Source organism: Gymnogyps californianus, chromosome 11 (assembly GCF_018139145.2).
Source record: "Gymnogyps californianus isolate 813 chromosome 11, ASM1813914v2, whole genome shotgun sequence".
Lineage (NCBI taxonomy): Eukaryota > Metazoa > Chordata > Aves > Accipitriformes > Cathartidae > Gymnogyps > Gymnogyps californianus.
The window spans coordinates 9,552,691-9,571,183 of NC_059481.1; the positions used below are offsets into that span (position 1 = coordinate 9,552,691).

Here is an 18,493-nt window from a genome sequence, read left to right on the forward strand (position 1 = left end):
TGGCTAGGTGGCGTAGTGTGGGGAGGACACCCTCCCCCCCGTTAAATATGTATTGCTTCTCTGTGAAATGGGGTGGTGTGGCAGGTGTGGTCTGAAGTCACGTCAGGTGTAATACCTTATGTTCCAGTCTTTGCCAAAGAATATTTTTTCTCTTCTTTAGAAATCTATGGTAAAGATGGCTTTCACCATGGTACCCATGGGGCAGCGCGGTGTCCTTGAGTCTGTGCGAGAGAGAAAGAAAGAAAACAGCAGTTTGCATTAGAGACTGCTGTATTCTTGCACCCGAGAGAGAAGGATGTAAAGCTGTGAACGGAACTGAACAGCTGTGATCCATATACTCCATCATTAATACATTTTTGTATGAAAACACTTGTTAGGAACAATGTAATTGTATTAAGGTGTGTGGGTGATTTAGCAGATACTTTAGACCTGCTCCTAGGTAGGTCATGCACAAATCTCTTCTGAAATGCTGTTTACCTCTAGGAATAAACGGGACATGTGAACTGTCTAATTGCTTCCCAGCCATGCTGTCAGGCAGCACCCTCGTTAGACATAGAGACATGAGGCACGCCTCTGTCTCTGAGCACCCACCAACATGAATGCAAACAGGTGACACGTAAGCCTCTTGGCTGTGTGCTAAAGAGGTGGTGCTAGAAAAATACTCCTACTGGAAGTACTATCTCCAGTGTGCCCTAACTATTTCTTTAGCAGAGTTTGGGGTAAGTGATATACTTTACTTTAAATTGATGTGCTTGAGGACTGTCTGATTAAGAGCATGTTCAGATTTCCTGAATTTTACACTCTGTGTGTGTGTGTGTGTGTGTACATATTTTTATTTGCAGCTCAGTGCTTTTTTGTTGGCTTGTATTTTCATTTATTCATCTCTTTGTGCCTTCTTCCTTTTTCCTTCTCCCCTCCATCAGCTCTGTACCAGCACAGGAGTTGCATGTTTTGTGCAAGGCCAGTTCAGAAAGCATATTCCCTGTCCCCATACTGCACAGGGGAAATCCTGCATGCCAAGCCAATTTCCTTAATTTATACAGGAGCAACACTGCCATAGTCTTCAAAGTTTTATCACTGGAGGCAAAAATATGAGCCTGTTAACGCTGATGTCTGTTGTGGATTGGACTTTCCTTGGACTAGGAAATCCACTGAACAAGAGCAGCACTTGCTTTGCAGAGCATCCCTTCTTGGCAAGCCACAATTTGGACGTGTGTGTATGTGGAGGCTCCAGAGCAGCAGCTGTACAGGCACAGCTTAAGTGATGGCTGTGGGGGTCCTGTCAGCAATGGAAAAGGCCAGTGGAGTTTTCCCAGCACTTGCTCATAGCCCCTGTCCATCTGCATGCTAGGCGAAGTGCAAAGCCAGAGCTGAATGGGATTTAAGGAGGGGTTTACAAAAGGCAAAACCCTGGAGGGCTTGATGTGAAGCCTAAAACTGTGTCCATCAGTGAATTTTTTCAGCCAAGGAGTTCTTACTCTTAGAAGCAAGATTTGGGAATGATCATTCCAAAATTAATTCAGATTTTTTTTCTTTTGGTGACCTGATGAAGTCTAATTGTATCATCAATTTTCTCTGATTCTTCCTTTTCTACTTCCCACTCTCCTGATACACGAGGTATAGAAACGTGGAAGGAAAAACTGGAAGGTGTGAAGCTATAAAGCCTAATTTAAAAAAAAAGCAAAATTGGAAGGAAGGAATGGGATGGTTTTTTAGTAACAGGGCCATGACTTTTAAAAACTCCACAGCAGTTCTTGCTATGAATGTACTTGGCTGTGAATATATTCTTATTTCTGTTATGTGGAGCTGGATGTGTCTGGGCACTAGGACTGCAGGTCTTGGAAGTAGAGGGTGGAGATCACTTGTTAAATATTTGTACAGGGAGGAGGACAAGGCTTGAAACAGCTATGAAAATAGCTCTTTGCATGTCTCCAAGGATAGGTTAACTGTGCAGGGTTTCACAAGAACCACTCCCTGGAGATATTTGAATAATAGCTTGACATTATGGGGTGCAGTGAAAGGTGTGTGCATTTCAAAAGCCGAAGGAGAAAATTTCCTTCTCAAGCAAACCCTTTAGAAGGCATTTTTATGCCCTTCCTGTGAAGGGCTCCTAGTCCTCTATCAGTCATTTGCAAATTGTATTTGTTACCAGCCATATGGAGAATTGAGGTTTAAGTGGTCCAAATGTTGTGGCGTGTTTGTCCAAACAGATACTCTACAAATCAGATATGACACTAGAAATACCTTTAGGTTTTACTTCCCCAAGGTCCAACCTTGACCTTTCTGTTTAACCAGAGCTTTCACCCAGCTCTGTCCAGTGGAAGGGTGCAGCTGAACCCTAAGTTTCTTACAGCTCCAAGTAAGAGCTGTAGTGCCCTTTCTTCCTCTGTAAGGTCTTGCACAGGGCGCATGATAAGGTAGCTTTCTTACAACATAAATTAGCAGTGATTAGGTGGCACTGTCATTTGTATCTGTTATTAAAAGTATGTTCTATATACCTATAGCTAGCTAACAAAATACCAATGAGACAAGGCAAATACTTCTGTACTGGTGGGATAGCATAGTAAAAGACATGAAGCTAGCTTGTCTTTGTGTAATATACTGGCCCTGAGATTTGCATTTAAGCCTTTTTAAGCAACAATTAATTTAGGGGTATTGAAGCTGAAAGAACATGTACTTGAGTAGAGGGAGAGCTTACACAGCCCTTTGCCCTTGGAGAACATCTGAGGGCAAAAGAAACAACATATACGATGGAAGTCGAAATCAAATCCAGTCTTTAGTAAAAACCTCCTTGTTTGCTTTTTAAAATATTTTTCCCTTTCTTCTAGTGCATTTCAATGAAAAGACTTTGTAGGGCTACAAGGTAGGCAATCTGATTTTACTTTTTTTTTCCCTTCCCCAACAGGGGGGAGGATTTAAAAAACGAAACAAAAACCAAAAAAACCCCTTTTGCTGGTATGTGTGAGTGTGTCTAATGGATCAGGGCTTTTAATTTCTTCTAAAAATGTTCTTATGTCAGTGTGTGGCTGCCTGTTCAACTTGCTTACTTTAATATGCTGCTCCTTCAGACCTGCGTGGTGGATGCAGGCCTGCAGTTGTGTATTTATGTAAAAAGCTCACTGATAACTATTACTGTGGGGTTTTTTTTGTTTCAATCTTTTACTCTATTGCAAAACTTTGTATTAAAACACAACACTGGAAAGTGAATTAGGTGGCTGGGGCGTGGTAGTGTGAACTCTGTCACCTAAAACCCCTTTCCTGCAAGGTTTTACTGTCATTGATGGCATAATGTAAAATATGCCTTGGCTGGGGAAAGGGAGACTTCAAAACTGGAAATGGCAAAGAAGTGTCAGATACTTTCCACTGATTCTTCAGTCGGAGAGTATCTGGGTGTAAATCTGACCATTGTCTGCGTTTGATCGTGGTAAGTCCAGTCGTGGCTAAGTCAACTAATCACAGTTCTGTCTTGTAACCAAGAGCAGTACTAACATAAAGTTGAAGCTTTAAAGATAGTTATGGTTTCAGCTTAATGGTGGTGATTGACGCCCACATACTTGAGATACGGAGTTCCAAACCTCAAGCTAGGAGTTGATATTCAAGAAATGAATTGGTGTTTTGCCACTGATGCAAACTACTGCAGTGTTTGACTTGAAATGAATAATTTTATCTAGTTCAAGCTACAAATAGTTCCAAAAATACTTACTTACAGTTGAAACAGCAGATTTTACTTTTTAAAAAAATTTTATTTCATCATCTATCTTATTTTTTGTATTTTGGTATCTATTTCCCTCCTTCATAAGAGGCAATTTAATGCCAGTTTTATGTTGCTTTTAGAATGGTTATTTTAGGCTTATCTTTTCATGTTCATGTCTTTGAACACAACATAAGGCAGCTCTCTACTGTTTGTTTTGGGGGAAGAAAGGCTCAGTAGCTACTCAACAGGAAAGTACTAGTGCACTTACATCAGTCTTTCTAGTAGACACGAAATTTGCCAGTGATTTTTGTTACACATTCTAGCTGTTACTGCACTTTGATCGGACTATATCTAATATAGTTATTTTTTCAAAGGCACAAAAACAATAGAAATTTCTTAAATGTGTACGGGCCACGGGAAAACGTGTGTGTTGTTTAATGGCAATTCAGGATCAAGATTTAGTTTAAATGATTAGCTAGCATCATGATAAAAACTTCAAAAAACTTTGAAAATTGGTCCTCTAAACAAAACAAAAAACCCCCAACAAAAACAACAACAACAACAAAATCTTGCTTGGTTATTTTTCCTCCTTATATGAAAAAATTTTTTCAAGGCTGAATAATAGCTATTAATAGAAACTGATTGTCATTTTTATTTAAATATAGTGGGGCAGTCTGGAAAAAAAAAATTTTTTTGTATTTAATACTGTCACAGTGAATGTGAGGTCAGAATTGCATTGCTGGTACATTTAAGTAGCTTTTGTCAGCTTCCACGCAGATTAAAAACAGTTCTGCCGTTCATGTTCCAGATGTCTTGAATTCTTTGACCTTGATTTTCCGTCTTTCCTAAAGAAGTTAAAATTGTGTGGCCTTCTCTTTCTAGTAAGAGGAAAGTAATAAAATTAACTATGCACTTTTCCAGTCACAGCTGAATTTGATAATTGGCATAATTGAGAGTTTAAGGTGAAACCAGTGTAAAAGAGTACAGAACTGGTCCCACTGCTGGATGCTTTGTAGTTCAAATAGTGATTTGTATTTTAAACATTTGTCAAAAGAAGCCTTGGCAGAGTTGCCGACTACCTAATCCTTTTTGCTTTGCTTTTTAAGGTGTCTCCTGAATTCTCACTATGTCTGATGGGGACTATGATTACCTCATAAAATTTCTAGCACTCGGTGATTCTGGAGTAGGAAAGACCAGCCTTCTTTACCAATATACGGATGGCAAATTTAATTCCAAATTTATCACAACGGTGGGCATTGACTTTCGGGAAAAGAGAGTGGTGAGTTTTCACAAACAGTGTGCTACTTTAAAATGGTATCTGTCTTGGTGATGGCTAGAATCTATTTTTTAAAAATCTGACCTGCCAATCCTTATGTGTAGGCATGCAATCAATAGTTACTTAATCTTGTGACAAGGAAATGATCTCATTTTACCTGGTTGTTTTTGTTATTGTTATTTGTTGTGTCCCCCCCATTTCCCCCAAAGTTAAAGTAAGAAGAGCTGATTCTAAGCAACCACTTCTTACTGCTCAGCAAGTGTTGATGAGTATATCTACTCCATGAGTTGTGCACATAGTACCTGGAGTAGCACTTTTATTGTTGAACTCTCTTCATGAGGAAGCATTGGGCTGTAGTAAAAATGTTTTTGCTGTTTGTGAACTGAAATGGCTAGTGAACAAAGACTACAATCTTCATTTTAAAACCGTTTTAAAACATGTGAATGAAATGGAATAGCATGATACATGGAGCTGATCTGGCTTCCTAAGCAGTTACCACTACCAGAGAAGAATTGTGAAAAATAAGGTAGGGTTTGTGGTTTTTTTTTTCTTTTTTAACCGCTAAATTGTTATTAAACTAGGCAAACATACTTTTGATATGAAGCTGAGCACTGCATTATGATAACCAATTGGATGCTGGTCCTTACTGCACTGAGAAATTGAGTTGGCACAAGTTTTTTTCATTCTTATGTAGAAGTATTAAATGCCTTTCAGTGTAGTCTGATGATTTCCCACGTGTCCAGAAATCTGGGTGGTGTAATGGGCATTGTGCAGACTGTCTTTTGATGGATGACATGCACCACAGTAGTGCAAGGAGTAAATATCTTAGTGAAATGTGGAACTGGTCTCTTGAATCAGTTAGTATTCCTTTTGTGGGATAGCAAACATGGTGGGTTTACTTGATCAGCATATTCGATAACTCAGGATAAGATTTAGGTTTCACACCCTGAATCATATAATCCACAAATTCAGCAAGTTTATGTGTCTCTAAAGATATGTTTGTAACACTGGTAGTCTTAGGTACAACAACAGTTGAAGGTAAAGAAGATGACCTAACGTGAAGTGTTCTAAACAAGAAAAGAATCTATTTTTATCTGATCCTTCCAAACCTAACAGATGCCCTTATTTATATTTTCATGCTCAGTAAACTCTTCAGCTTTTATTATTATCATCCAATTTCTGCTTTTTAAGCTATGATATGATAAGATCTACCCTCAGCTCTTTTTCAGCAATCTTTTGGCAGCTAAGAAGAGATGTCATTATCTTTATGAGTATATTCTGTTTGCTAATGAGGTTCTGTTAGTGGTACCAATATATTGCCAGATTGCATGATCCGATTGTTGCTTTCTTATATTTTAATTTGAACACGATACAAGATAATAGTAAAAAATAGAAAATAAAAATACTAAAATTAAGCTTGTCTAATGAAACTTAATGGCTGCTCTAAATATCTGTTTGGAGTCCATGGTCTATTGAATACTGTTTTTCCAGTTTCACTTTTACCCTTATTTTTAAATATTCAATTAGATGCAAAATTAAAATGCAACCCATATTACTTTTGTCTTATAAAGCAGAGGGATTGAGTTGTAGCTGGGATCTTTGCATTGGCAATGCTAGTTTTGCTGCATTTAATGACTTTAAATGTCAGTTATTTTGTGTTCTATAGAGGCTGGACTGCTAACACTCAGTCTTGCAAATTTACCTTTTACAGGTGTATAGACCCAATGGGCCAGATGGCGTTGGTGGCAGAGGACAGAGGATACATCTTCAGCTCTGGGATACTGCAGGGCAAGAAAGGTATGTTCCACCCCCCACCTAGCAAGTAAGGTAGTTGTCATCAAGCTAGGTGCAGATGGAACTGAGTACATGAAGTCTCTTTATTGATTGTTACATTTTAATTGTATGACTCAAGATGGGAAAGTGTGCTTACTTTAACAGAGATGGAAAGTTTCCTGTGAATACCCATTAAATTACAACTGAAATTTACAACTGTAGAACATTAAAACTATAATTGTTGCTTTTTGTCTTTTGGAAACTTTCAGTTTATTTTTTCATGGCCAATGCATATAGATGCTTTTAAAGCTTTTCTTTTTTCAGTTTTCCTAAAATTTCTGTAAATATGTTGAGGTCTTGGGAAAGTCAGACAGGTGAAATCACCTCAAAGGATTCTTTTCTATTTGTCTATCAAAAGACTAGCATCCTAGTGGTTGATAGTCTTAAAATCAAGAACTGATGTGTATGGGGGGCAAAGTTCTGTTCAAAGTTTGAATTTCATTCTTATTTTAATTTCTGAATCTTGATCAAGTCATGCTTTATAGTAGAAGACTTTTTCTAAAGCTCTCATGCTCAAGTGAAATGTCTCCTTGACTTCCTTAGGCCTTGATTAGACCATAGTAATGTTAGCTAGCAATTCTTGTTATGCAGTCCCTCATCAGCAAAACAATTATGATGAATATTTCATTCTAGTTAATTCAGTCTTAAGTTACCTCAGTTTTATGACTGCATGCAATTGTATTTTCAAAGTAACTTGTCAGATGAGCCAACTAATTTCACTTTGCTGGTCTAGGTTTCGTAGCCTGACAACGGCTTTCTTCAGGGATGCCATGGGGTTTCTTCTACTCTTTGATCTGACAAATGAGCAAAGCTTTCTGAATGTCAGGAACTGGATAAGTATGGCATTTCTTTATTTTCCTTTTTTCTTTCTTTCTTTGCATGGGCGGGGAGGGTGCTATGTTTGTAAATATGGAGTCTCACTAAGAATTAGAACTGAAAATACTGGTTTTTATAGCTTTCTCAGTAAAAGTAAGTAAATGTTGCATTCAGAATTGTAATAGCTGCTAGTGGTGGCTTCTAGTGCTTACCTGAAATTCAGCTTTGCCTACTGAACTTGAATCTTAACCTATAAAAAAGCAAGCTGAGAGAACATCATATCCCTGGCTCTGGTGATACTCAGTAATATAAGGTGTGGAAAGCCTATGCAAAACTCTATTTTGACTCGCCTGAAGCTTTGTCAGCAAAACTTAATGGAAGGCAAATGTTACTAGGCTGGTGTATCTAGGTGAAAGAGTTCCCAAACTCCATCATCCGTCAGGAGAGGGAAGTATATCCTTTCCTGGCAGCTCAGTGAAGATGCTTGGTGAGCATAACTCCTTAAGCTACAAATACACAGCTTCTGTGCTAACTTTGTCAGGCTTCTGCTCCCCTGGCTTGTTCCCTGGCTTTTTCACTGGGCACATGATAGTGGATGTCCACCTGTTTTCTGGCTCCTCAGTGCAATAGCAGAAGTCCTGTGAGATAACAGAGAGCATACTTCTTTTCTGTCTTTCAAAGAGTCGTTTTCCTGAAGGACTTTGTGTCCCCTGAAATATGGTAGTGTTCTTAGTGAGCTTCATGTGTGACAGTAAGTTGTGACCCCTATTCATGTTGTTGCTGTTAGGTCAGCTACAAATGCATGCATATTGTGAAAACCCTGACATTGTATTATGTGGAAACAAGAGTGATCTGGAAGACCAAAGAATGGTGAGAGAAGAAGAGGCTAAGGAACTTGCAGGAAAATATGGGTAAGTAACTTCCTTCCAGTTATTGCTGTGTTTAAAGCAGAATGAAATGTTTTCTGTACTGCCTTTTCTGCATACTGAAAGGTTATTGTGAGAATAAGCATTTTAGAATGCTTAACTGGCTGGTATGATATCTCTTTTTCTGTCAGAGATTAATGTTTTCTGCATTGCCTAAAAATTCGTACTTAGTATTGCAATAATCTTGCACTGGAGATTGGTTAATCTTCTTGCCTTGGCAGTAAACAAAGGAAATTTTCACAAACATTCTGGAAAAGAGATAGAATTTAGCTGGAGAGGCAGGTGAATGATAGGGGTCTGATTCTTTGCTCTTGCCTGTGCTGAGGCTTTCTGCGGGGCACAGCAAACGCAGGTCTCTTACAAAGTGAAATCCAAAAGAGCATTTGGTGAGGTGATGAGTGTCACATCAGATTTTAGGGAAAACAAAAATAATACCAAGCAATGATATCCTAATTTACAAGCTGAGTTGCTTCACAAAAGTTTGTTGTAGGGTAGCCGTTGTCTCTGGCATGGCCATGGAAACATGCGGTCTCAGTTTCTTTGAGAGCCTCATGACCCATTCACCAGCATTCAGAGAGTGTGCTTACAGAGTGCTGCGTTCCCACAGAAGAGCAGTTCTGGTCCAGATCATGGTTCCCCAGTTCTCTGCCCCCTCCCCATTCAATCTTCCCTCAACTGTTCAAGCAGTTTTGTTAGGACTGTACCTTAGATGAATTCTTAGTGACTTAGCCTCAAAGGGGTCAGCTGTGTTTTCTTCCAGGCATCTGCACTCTCACAGACTCCCAGGGAGTCTGAAAACCGAGTCAGACCAGCAGGAGGACAGGGTAGCCTTGCCCTTCCCCTTCCCGACAGGCACAGGTCATGTGTCCCTAAAGGAACTATGTGAAATCTTTGTTCCTATCAGATACTAATTAATCCCATAGTACTCTTATACTCCGTTAACTCTTCCATGGGTCTCATCTCTGGATTACATTTGCATTTCAGTGTGGATCAGAAGTGCACTTCTGAAGTAAATCTTCTGATCCATTTATTGTGGTTTGATTCACATAGTGGAGCAGCTTTCTAGCATGTGAACTGGATTCCTTCTCAGTTGAAAACTAAACTAGATGATGAGCTCCAACCAGTAATCTGCATTTAGTCCAGAGGAACAGATTAGAGCTGGTCCAAAGTAAAGCCCACAAAACATGCGCAGTGTGAACACTAGGTCCTCGGTGCTAACTGCCTTGTTCTGCAGGTCTAGTCCTGTTGTGCCATGCTATTTCCTATCACATAGTCACAAATTAGCTTTCCTTGACCTTGAAGAATCATTGGAGGCAAATCAGAAGCAATCTATTAGAGACAAATGGGTTTAGTGCAGTATTACCTTCTTACTTTTTCCTTCTCCTGTGAAAATGCTTGTTTGAAGTCCATGTCACACAGACAACAGCAAGTGCATATGGTACTTTAACGAGCTGCTTGTGAAGGAGCAACAACTTTTAAACAGCAGCAGAATTCTGGACTTAAACAGCAGCAATTCTGGAAATAATTTATGAAATGTTTATCTTTGTGGCTGAAAATGCCAACTTAATTTAGGAACAGGGAGCTAAAAGTCAAAGTTATAGATCACGTCCAATCTGTAGGCAGTTACAAAGTTCTCTGCCCTGTAGAGATGAGACAGGATAGCTGCTAGGAGTCACTTACTCCTGAGGGGAAGCAAGATAAATCCTGCTGCAGCAAACAGTCTTCTGGTAACAAAAGTGTGAGATAGTGAATATCTTTCTGTGGAAAGGCCTTGTACCGGTAAGTGACATATTTTGAAAATCATTGCAGGAGACCTACACACTGAGTAAGATAATATTTTTGACCGCTCATTGAATCTTGCAAGTTAAGTAAGAAATACTTAAAATTATGAAGTGATTATATCAGTCACTTGGGGAGTTACGCTAACGTAGCCACTCTAGCACTACCCTGTGGAGAGCACTAAGCGCAGAAGGTCAAAGTCTACAGACCTGCCATTGAAACATCCTGATCCACAACAATAATGAAAACTAGCAATGTATTTTCAATACCAAGGTGTCCAGAAACTTCTGTTAACGAAGGCATAAGTGATCTGAGCACTGAGATTTTTTTTTTTTTTTTTTTTAAATGTAAGAGAGTTTATAGTTGAGGTGTCAATAGAAGAAACTGTCACCTTTTGTAGTGATAAGAGTACCACATTAGGAGCCTTTACTGCCTTGCCTGCAGGGGAACGTCCATATTAGCATTCCCTCTCTTGCAATGACTCCCTAGCTGATGTAGATAGAAATCAGTAAGGAGAACACTTACGCACACAAGGCTGTATAAAGTAATTGCATGTCTTGTGGGGAATGGAGCTGAAAAAAACAGACCTCAGGAGCATAACTTTGGGAACTCATACTGACCAGTGCCTCCGTAAATTGTGGAGTCCATGATGTAAATTAAAGCTTATGCTTCTGCCCTACCTACAGAGTCAGCTATTTCATTAATTTCTTTTGCATTTCAGACCACTGACCACTTAGTGTCTTTCCCCTGTGGAGTAGCAGTAACAGCATTTGTGTGATTTCTAAGTATGTGGCAGTAATCATGTATTGGTTTTTCTCGTATGAATATAAACTGTGTGATGTGAGTTTGTGTTTTTTGTCTTCTGCAGAATACCATATTTTGAAACCAGTGCAGCTAATGGTAATAATGTAAGCAAAGCCATTGAAACTCTGCTTGACCTCATTATGAAGCGCATGGAACGGTGTGTGGATAAATCCTGGATCCCAGAAGGGGTAGTGCGCTCCAATGGGCACAGCTCTACAGAACAACTGAATGAGGAGCAAGAAAAAGGCAAATGTGGCTGTTAACTCAGTTACAATTAAGTTTAATGTATATGATAAAGTACAGTACAGTTGCAGCTTAACTGTTTAACTTATGGACAAATCACATTGTGTAGTTATTTCATGAGCTATATTAATTCTTGATACTAATTTTTGGTTTTTTCCTCTGAAACAACATTGTCCTTTGCTTGCAAGGTATGCAGTTTATTAGTGATGGGACGGAGGTTTAATTTGGTGTAGCACTGGATATTCCTCTAATTCTCTACTTTGGAGGGAAGGGAAGGAGAGGAATTTTCATTACCAAATTCAGAAACATCTCTGTATGGGCAATGAGAAAGGGTAGGCTTCTGAATTGAAGGATTTTCAATTGCCCTTTGAAGGCTCCATTAACTACATAGGGAAGGCATTTAGATTAGATATTGTGACAGCTCTTAGTCTCTACTAACAGCAAGCTTACCAACATGTTTCTTGGTTTTGAACAGAAACATTTAATCATTTCATCGATCAATAACATTCTTAAAGAGCAAATCCTGTGTTTTCCACAAAAGCCTGCAAGCAGCTTTTTCTTGCTCTCTCAAACCATCAGTTTTTAGTGATGAAAACCAAAAGAAAGCTATTCTATACAGAATAAAAAACTACAGAGAAGCACAGGGGTGCATATGTAGAGCACTTTGGGGTATGTCATGAAATTGAACAGGTAAACTACAACTGTACTGTATAAAATATATCCAACACAGCCTATGAGACCTCCTGACATCATTTGAATTTCTAGAACATGCATATACATATATTTATATGTAAATGGCATAACTGTACATCTTTTGTTATGTTTCTTTTATGTTATCACTCATGTTTTAACAGGAATGTAGGGCAACCTAGATGTCAGCAAAATTTCATCAGAGCTAGTGCTTTGCACTGAATTTGGAATGTTTCTTCAAATTTGGATTGAAAAATGAATGATGATTGTCTTCTGGTGAGATGCAGCTAAGATACCAGTTCTGTCTAGATCAGTATTTCTATAAATTTATAATGCTCACTTTATTCTGCCAACCTTTGTGTCCTTTATGTCTTGGTTATCATATATTCATTTATGGCTTGTTCACTTCCTTTAGGTTGTATTTAAAAAAGAATAGAGTTGCTTTTCTCCCCCCCCCCCCCCCCCCCCCCCCCCCCCGCTCACATAAATGTCAGTTTTGGTTTCAGTGGATCATGTTACTCTTTGATCATTTTTATTTATTCATACAACCTAAGGAACAATCAGTCTTTTTTGGGTCTTTTATCCAGACTGATTTATAAGATGTGCCTACCAAACTGTTTTCTACCCTGGCAGAGGTTGTATAACTGTAAAATATTGCCAATTAGAGTCATAACATGCCAAATTGAGTCTTGTTACAGACTTTCCACAGCAGTTTGTTTACAAAACTCCAAAGCTATTACTTCTTCAGAAATTATGTATTTATTTATTTAAATATTTAAACTACTGCAGTTTCAGGCAAGCATTGATACGAGTTGTGAACATGAATTGCAGCATAACAAATTTTTTTAAGGACCAAAATTGTTTCTAGAATAGTAGCTAATTAAAAAAAAAAAAATTGATGTAGCCTCCGGTTATATTAATAATACAAGAATAAGTGTTAAAACTTGGTTCTTAAGATATTTTACAAAGTAATGCATTGTTCTTTAACAAACACAACATGTAAATACTAGATTTTTATCACAGCCTACACGGAATATTTTAAAAGTGCAATATAATTTGACTGCTCTGGGGCTAGGACAGAGATTAAAGCAATTTATATTGAATAAATATAGGGGTTTTTTTCTACTATACAATACCAAGATTCTAAAATGCTTATGGACCGGAGTTACTGTAGTTTAACTCGGAGTGCCTTTTGAAGTTACCATCATGTTTCTGACCAGTAGAGTATCAAACTCTACTGTAGGACACAATACATTTCAACGTACTTCAGTGTCTGAATTTCTTTTAATGTAACTCTTTGCTTTTCAGAGGGTTGCAGTGGAACTTTGTAATGCATTAACTTTAATGGGAGTTTTTGTGCTTATAGCTCCATCCAGTTCCTGAAAACATTAAGGATTATTGTAACCAACTACTGAGCTAAGTGACTACTGAAATGGTGTAAAAATATTTCCTTTTGAATACTTATGTTTAGATTGGATATTAAGTATTAAATACGGAAACTGTCATATTTTTGTCATGCATATTATATGTAACTATTTACTGTATAAAGAGAGTCTACATAAAATTGCTTTGATGTCAGCCTTTGAAATGTGCCATAAAATTTATCTGATTGAATTATTCTGTGACAAAACTTTTCGCTTTTTAACTCTCATGATAAATCACAGTAAATGTTTCTTGAGAGTGAATTACACTATTCTTACTAGTCTAGCACTGGTTTTAAAAAAACAAACAAACGTGATTTTGATGTCTCTCATGTGATGAGAAACTGTTATTTCAGGAAAAGTTGTTTCCATCCAGTGTCAGATGAAAATGTTGATCTGTAATGGAACAAAGTTTTGGAAAGGATTTCCATTATGATGCTTTGTCCCAGGAAACATTCCTGATCTGAACCTTGTCAGCATTTGTTGAACTGAATTGTAACATTTCCTGTTGTCTCAGTTCAATATCAGTCTGTGTCCTTCTGCACTGTCCCTATGTGTTGTGTTTTCTTTAGTTCAAATGCGTCTAAGTTCTCTTCTGTGGCCTAGGCACTTACTGATGTTCCCCTCTTGCGCTGACCAAACCAGCTGGATGGAGGCCTGATGCATCCTGGGTGATGCCAGAAGGAGCTCAAACCCATAGAAGAAAATAGTGGCAACACTTCTGTATTCATAAGACATTCAGAAAGCTGCTACTGTGAGCATGTAGCATGTTCAGAGCAAAGGGAATCAAGCAATAAATTTTGTAAAATCTGTTGCTTCTACAGAGGTAAGGAGCCTGAGTTTTCAGAATAGCTGTGTCCATCAAGAGCAGTGTAGATTACCAGGTAGGTTATGATATGCTGGAGGACACAGCTGCTATTCAGAGGTTCCTTGACAGGCAAGAGAAATGAGCTGAACTAAACTTCATTAAATTTAACAAGGGCAAGTGTGAATGGGTATTCTGTCTGGGTTGGAATAACCCCATGCAGTAGTACTGGCTGAAAAAAACGTTTTGCAGCAAAGGGGGTGGGCATCCTGTTCAAAAGCAGGTTGACCAGGAGCCAGAAGTGTGCCCTTGTGGCAAAGGCGGCCAGCTGCAGCTGGGGCTGCATTAGTAAAATGAAGCCAGCAGGTTGAGGAAGTAAGTCTTCCCTCATATTTGGTAATTATAAGACTGCACCTGGAGTTCTGTGTCCTGTTTTGGACACCCCAGTAGAAGAAGGACCTTGACACACTGGAGTGAGTCAAGCAGATGCCACCAAGGTCAGAGGGCTGGAGCACAAGGGGTAGGAGGAGAGAGAACTGGGTTTGCTTAGCTTTAGGAAGAGAAAACTAAGGGAGGAGACCTTTCTGCTGTCTTGAACTATCTAATGGGAGGGTATACAGAAGATGGAGCCAGACCCATCTCAGAGGGCACAGGGACAGGAAAGAGGCAACAGAGAAAAGCTGGTGTATAGGAAATTCTGATTAGACATTAGGAAAAAATTGTCACCATACAAGTAGTCAGAAATTGGAACAGGAGCTGAGGACGGTTATGGAGTCTCCATCCGTGAAGACACTAAAAACTCAACTGGATGGGGCCCTGAGCCACCTGGTGTTAATTTGTCCTGCTTTGAGCAGGACTTGGGTCTAGATTACCTCCAGAAGTGTCTTCCAACTGACATGATTATATGCTCTGTGAACCTGATCCTAGAAGTGCACATGCCTGACAGTTGTCAGTTCTCTTATATGACTCTATATGACAGTTTATATGAATTGTATATGACAGTTCTTCTGTTAGGAAACTTGAACAAGTACGTAAATATTTGCAGACCAGAGCTTTGCTATGAGTTTAAGGTATTGAGTTGAGATGTTTGGTGAAACAATTCTTGTTGTGGTAATCTGTGTCAAAAATCAAACAAATGAGCCACTCAGTTTGCTGCAAAATCTCTTCCAGTGAGGCTGTTTTTCAGCTGGATACCTAATTCTGTCTCTGAATAACTGTTAACGGAGAAGTAGTACATATTCTTTTTTTATAATTAATCTGGATTCTGGCTCCAGCAACCTTCAATCTGTATTGCCTTTTAGATCAGGAATAAACATTTCAAATCCACAACATAATGGCTTGTACTTGAAGAGGAGATTAGTGCCTTGATATGAAAAAAGGGCGGGGGGGGAATCCAATTGTAAATGCTTGTAGTATCACTGTGCTCTCACATCCCATCTGTCTGCTGGAGGCGTTGGTGACAGTCTGTAATCCACAGTGTTTAAATTGTAGAAGCCACCAAAGACTTCACAATACAGTACTCTGCCAGGAAAAAGCTGTCTCCAGTGAAATAAATACAGCCCATGGGGAAAAAAAGTCACATGGGTGGGAAACTCAAAGTAATCAACCTGAAAAAGAAGGATTGCAATTGCTTATGCCAAAGCACAGCAGCCCTAGACCTAGGCAAACTTGTTTACTATTTGGTTTTGCCTCTAGCTGTAAACTTGGTGTCTTCATAGCTTCCCTCATAAAATTGCTTTGTGTATGTGTCTCTACTACTTCCTCTTATCAGCTGGGTTGCTGTCTTCTGTCACAGCCACAGAGCCTTCCCTCTGGCCTGCAGCATGAGACTAACTAATATCCTGTACAGTCCTATCTTGCTCTCTGTCTCTGAGTCGCTACGGAGCTGTTGTTCCTTAGGGCTGGGGGTGAGTACTAGTCACCAGTCATACGCTCTAGCCTGTGTCTTCTGCAGTAGGATGTGGCTGAGGTCTGATTTTCAAAAAGATTGGAAACAAGTTCTGTGCTGATAAGGTTAGTGACTCTACTGTGCTAAAGCAATTTTTTTTCTTCCTTCCATCTTTCTTAATATAGCCCCGAGCTGACTGCCTTTTTTGTTGTTCTAGAAACCAGAAAGCAAAAACTGCCCTAAAGGCACATGCAATTCAACATATGGATTTTTCACCAAATACTCAGTTAATTTCTTTTAAGTGGAGAAGCAGGAATTGTGGTGGTAAAGCCTTACATGGTGAGGAAGACTTCAGACTCTGAGCTGGGACGGCATCCTAAGATTGAAGAACAGAGAGAAGACCCTCTCCAGTTCCAAACAATTTAGGAAGGTACAGGGCCTAGCATTTAGGTCCTTTCACAATAAACAGGTAACTCTGTAGGATGGGAAACAGAAGGAGTAATAGGTTCCTTAGAGTAATGTGTGCAGAGCCATCGGTTTTAGACAGTACTTCAAATTTTGCTTTAAAAATTAATTCCCCTGTAGAAGACTTGGATCTTACAAATATGGAAATGGAGCAGAAAGTGATTTGCCTGAACTCTAGAGTATATCAACTGTAGATTTAAAAATCTGTCCGATCCCCTTTCCTTGGGTTACTGTCTCTATCCTTACGTTAATACTGAGTGATTTCAGCTTCCTTCATTTTTCACACTTAGAACAAAATTTTGCATTTATAATGAGAAGCCAGAGGGGATCAAACAGAAGCTGATCACAAAATCTTTTAATTTGTATTTAATTTCCATACTAAGATATGAATGTATGTTTCAGGGAAGTAGAGAGTCATTTGGGAAAGAAAAGTCAGCTTACTTTTGAAGATGCGGTATTGTCTAATAGTTCATCCCAACTTAATTTCTGTGTATGGGTTGGTTTTTTTGGTTTTTTAAATATTTTCCATGAGCATGAGTATCTCTCAGCTTTCAACAGGATTCTCTCTGGTGAAATTAAAGGACAGACCATGCTCTTGATATAATGGATTGCAGTTAACATGCACGTGGCTGATGTGTGTATCCGGTGAGTGAACGTAGCGTGTTTGTGTTTTTTGGCTATTACTGCTTTTGTAGATAATCTTCTCACCCTTTCCCCCCAGTAACCTGTTTGCATAATAATTAGAAATTGTGGCTCCAGTCAGTCAAAAAATGGAGCTTTCTTACAGCTTCAAGCACAGCAATGAGAACTTCCACGCAAACTACAGTCTCGGCATTGTTCATGTGGTGGCCTTGTGCCCCAGTTTCTCATTTTTGGAGCAATAATCTCTTCCACATTTTATATATGACTGATCTGTTTTATTTTTATTAAGAGATCTTGCTAAGACATAAGTCTCATGGTCCTCCTTGTATTTCACAACGGTTAAAGCCTGCCAAAGAAATGAAGACGAATTTGAAAAGCTTATGCTACTCTACTACTCAGGGTTAAAACCAAACCAAAATCCTGGAATTAAAAAATTACACATTCTTCCAGAATCCTTGGGAGGGAATGTGGTCTGGAATGTGCTCGTTTCGGTGAGGTGAAGGGTCAGTGTTGTGTTGTGCCGTAAAGGGGTTTATGTCCAACAGGAGCTGTCTTTCCTACTTCTCATTCAGTCTAGCAGAGACTGCATCAGAAAGAGTAGCTATACCTGGTCTCTTCAACCATGCTCAGCAAAAGGAACCCTTTGTTTTTCAGGTAGGCTTTATGTAATCCAATTTACAGCACTCTCGGGGGTATCACGTTATTTCGGGTTGCTGGCTTCTTCACAGGGCAGGTCGCTCAGATGCCTTTAGTGTGTGACAGAGGAGCATTACTGCTCTCCTGTTGCAAGGCTGTTCACTGTGGGTGTGAGGAGAGGCTTCCACGGCCCCTGATACAATTGGAAGTGCTTTTTTTTCAGCGACTAGAGATACATGAAGAGGTACGGCACTGGTGTGTTGTACCTCTTGGTGCAACGTGAGCTGTTAGGGGCCGTGGGGCTCGGCTGGCCGCTGGCTCTCCTGCCGCACCACCAAGCTCCCACCGGCAGAGTGAGGTTGCCAACACCCAGTATGCTGCTGGCTCAATAGCGACACGACGTGAAATGATCCGGCGGCTCTGCGCCGGGTTGTGCCTGCGCCTGCCAAGGAAGCAGTTCGCGGTTGTCACTGCCTGCCTAACGGCTGGCTGGCGCGCCGTCACCCCCGGTAACTCCTGTCGGGCTGGCTCGGCCAGAAAGCCAGAGCGAGCACTTGCCTGTTTCCAGGCAGGTG

The 18,493-nt window shown here is 39.6% G+C and overlaps 1 protein-coding gene across 3 annotated transcripts in view; it reads left to right on the top strand.

The window, feature by feature from the left end:
- Positions 1-12,504, top strand: part of RAB27A (RAB27A, member RAS oncogene family) — a 33,531-nt gene extending 21,027 nt beyond the window's left edge. For 2 of the 3 annotated variants that reach the window (XM_050903619.1, XM_050903618.1), the window contains 5 exons: positions 4,801-4,973; positions 6,682-6,767; positions 7,537-7,640; positions 8,407-8,530; positions 11,193-12,504. In XM_050903619.1, the coding sequence (XP_050759576.1) occupies positions 4,821-4,973; positions 6,682-6,767; positions 7,537-7,640; positions 8,407-8,530; positions 11,193-11,391 (666 nt within the window). In that variant the 5' untranslated portion in view covers positions 4,801-4,820 and the 3' untranslated portion in view covers positions 11,392-12,504. Of the gene's footprint in view, positions 1-2,827; positions 2,864-4,800; positions 4,974-6,681; positions 6,768-7,536; positions 7,641-8,406; positions 8,531-11,192 lie in introns of those variants that run through there. The other variant, XM_050903620.1, reaches the window with a different exon arrangement.
- Positions 12,505-18,493: the final 5,989 nt, after the last annotated feature.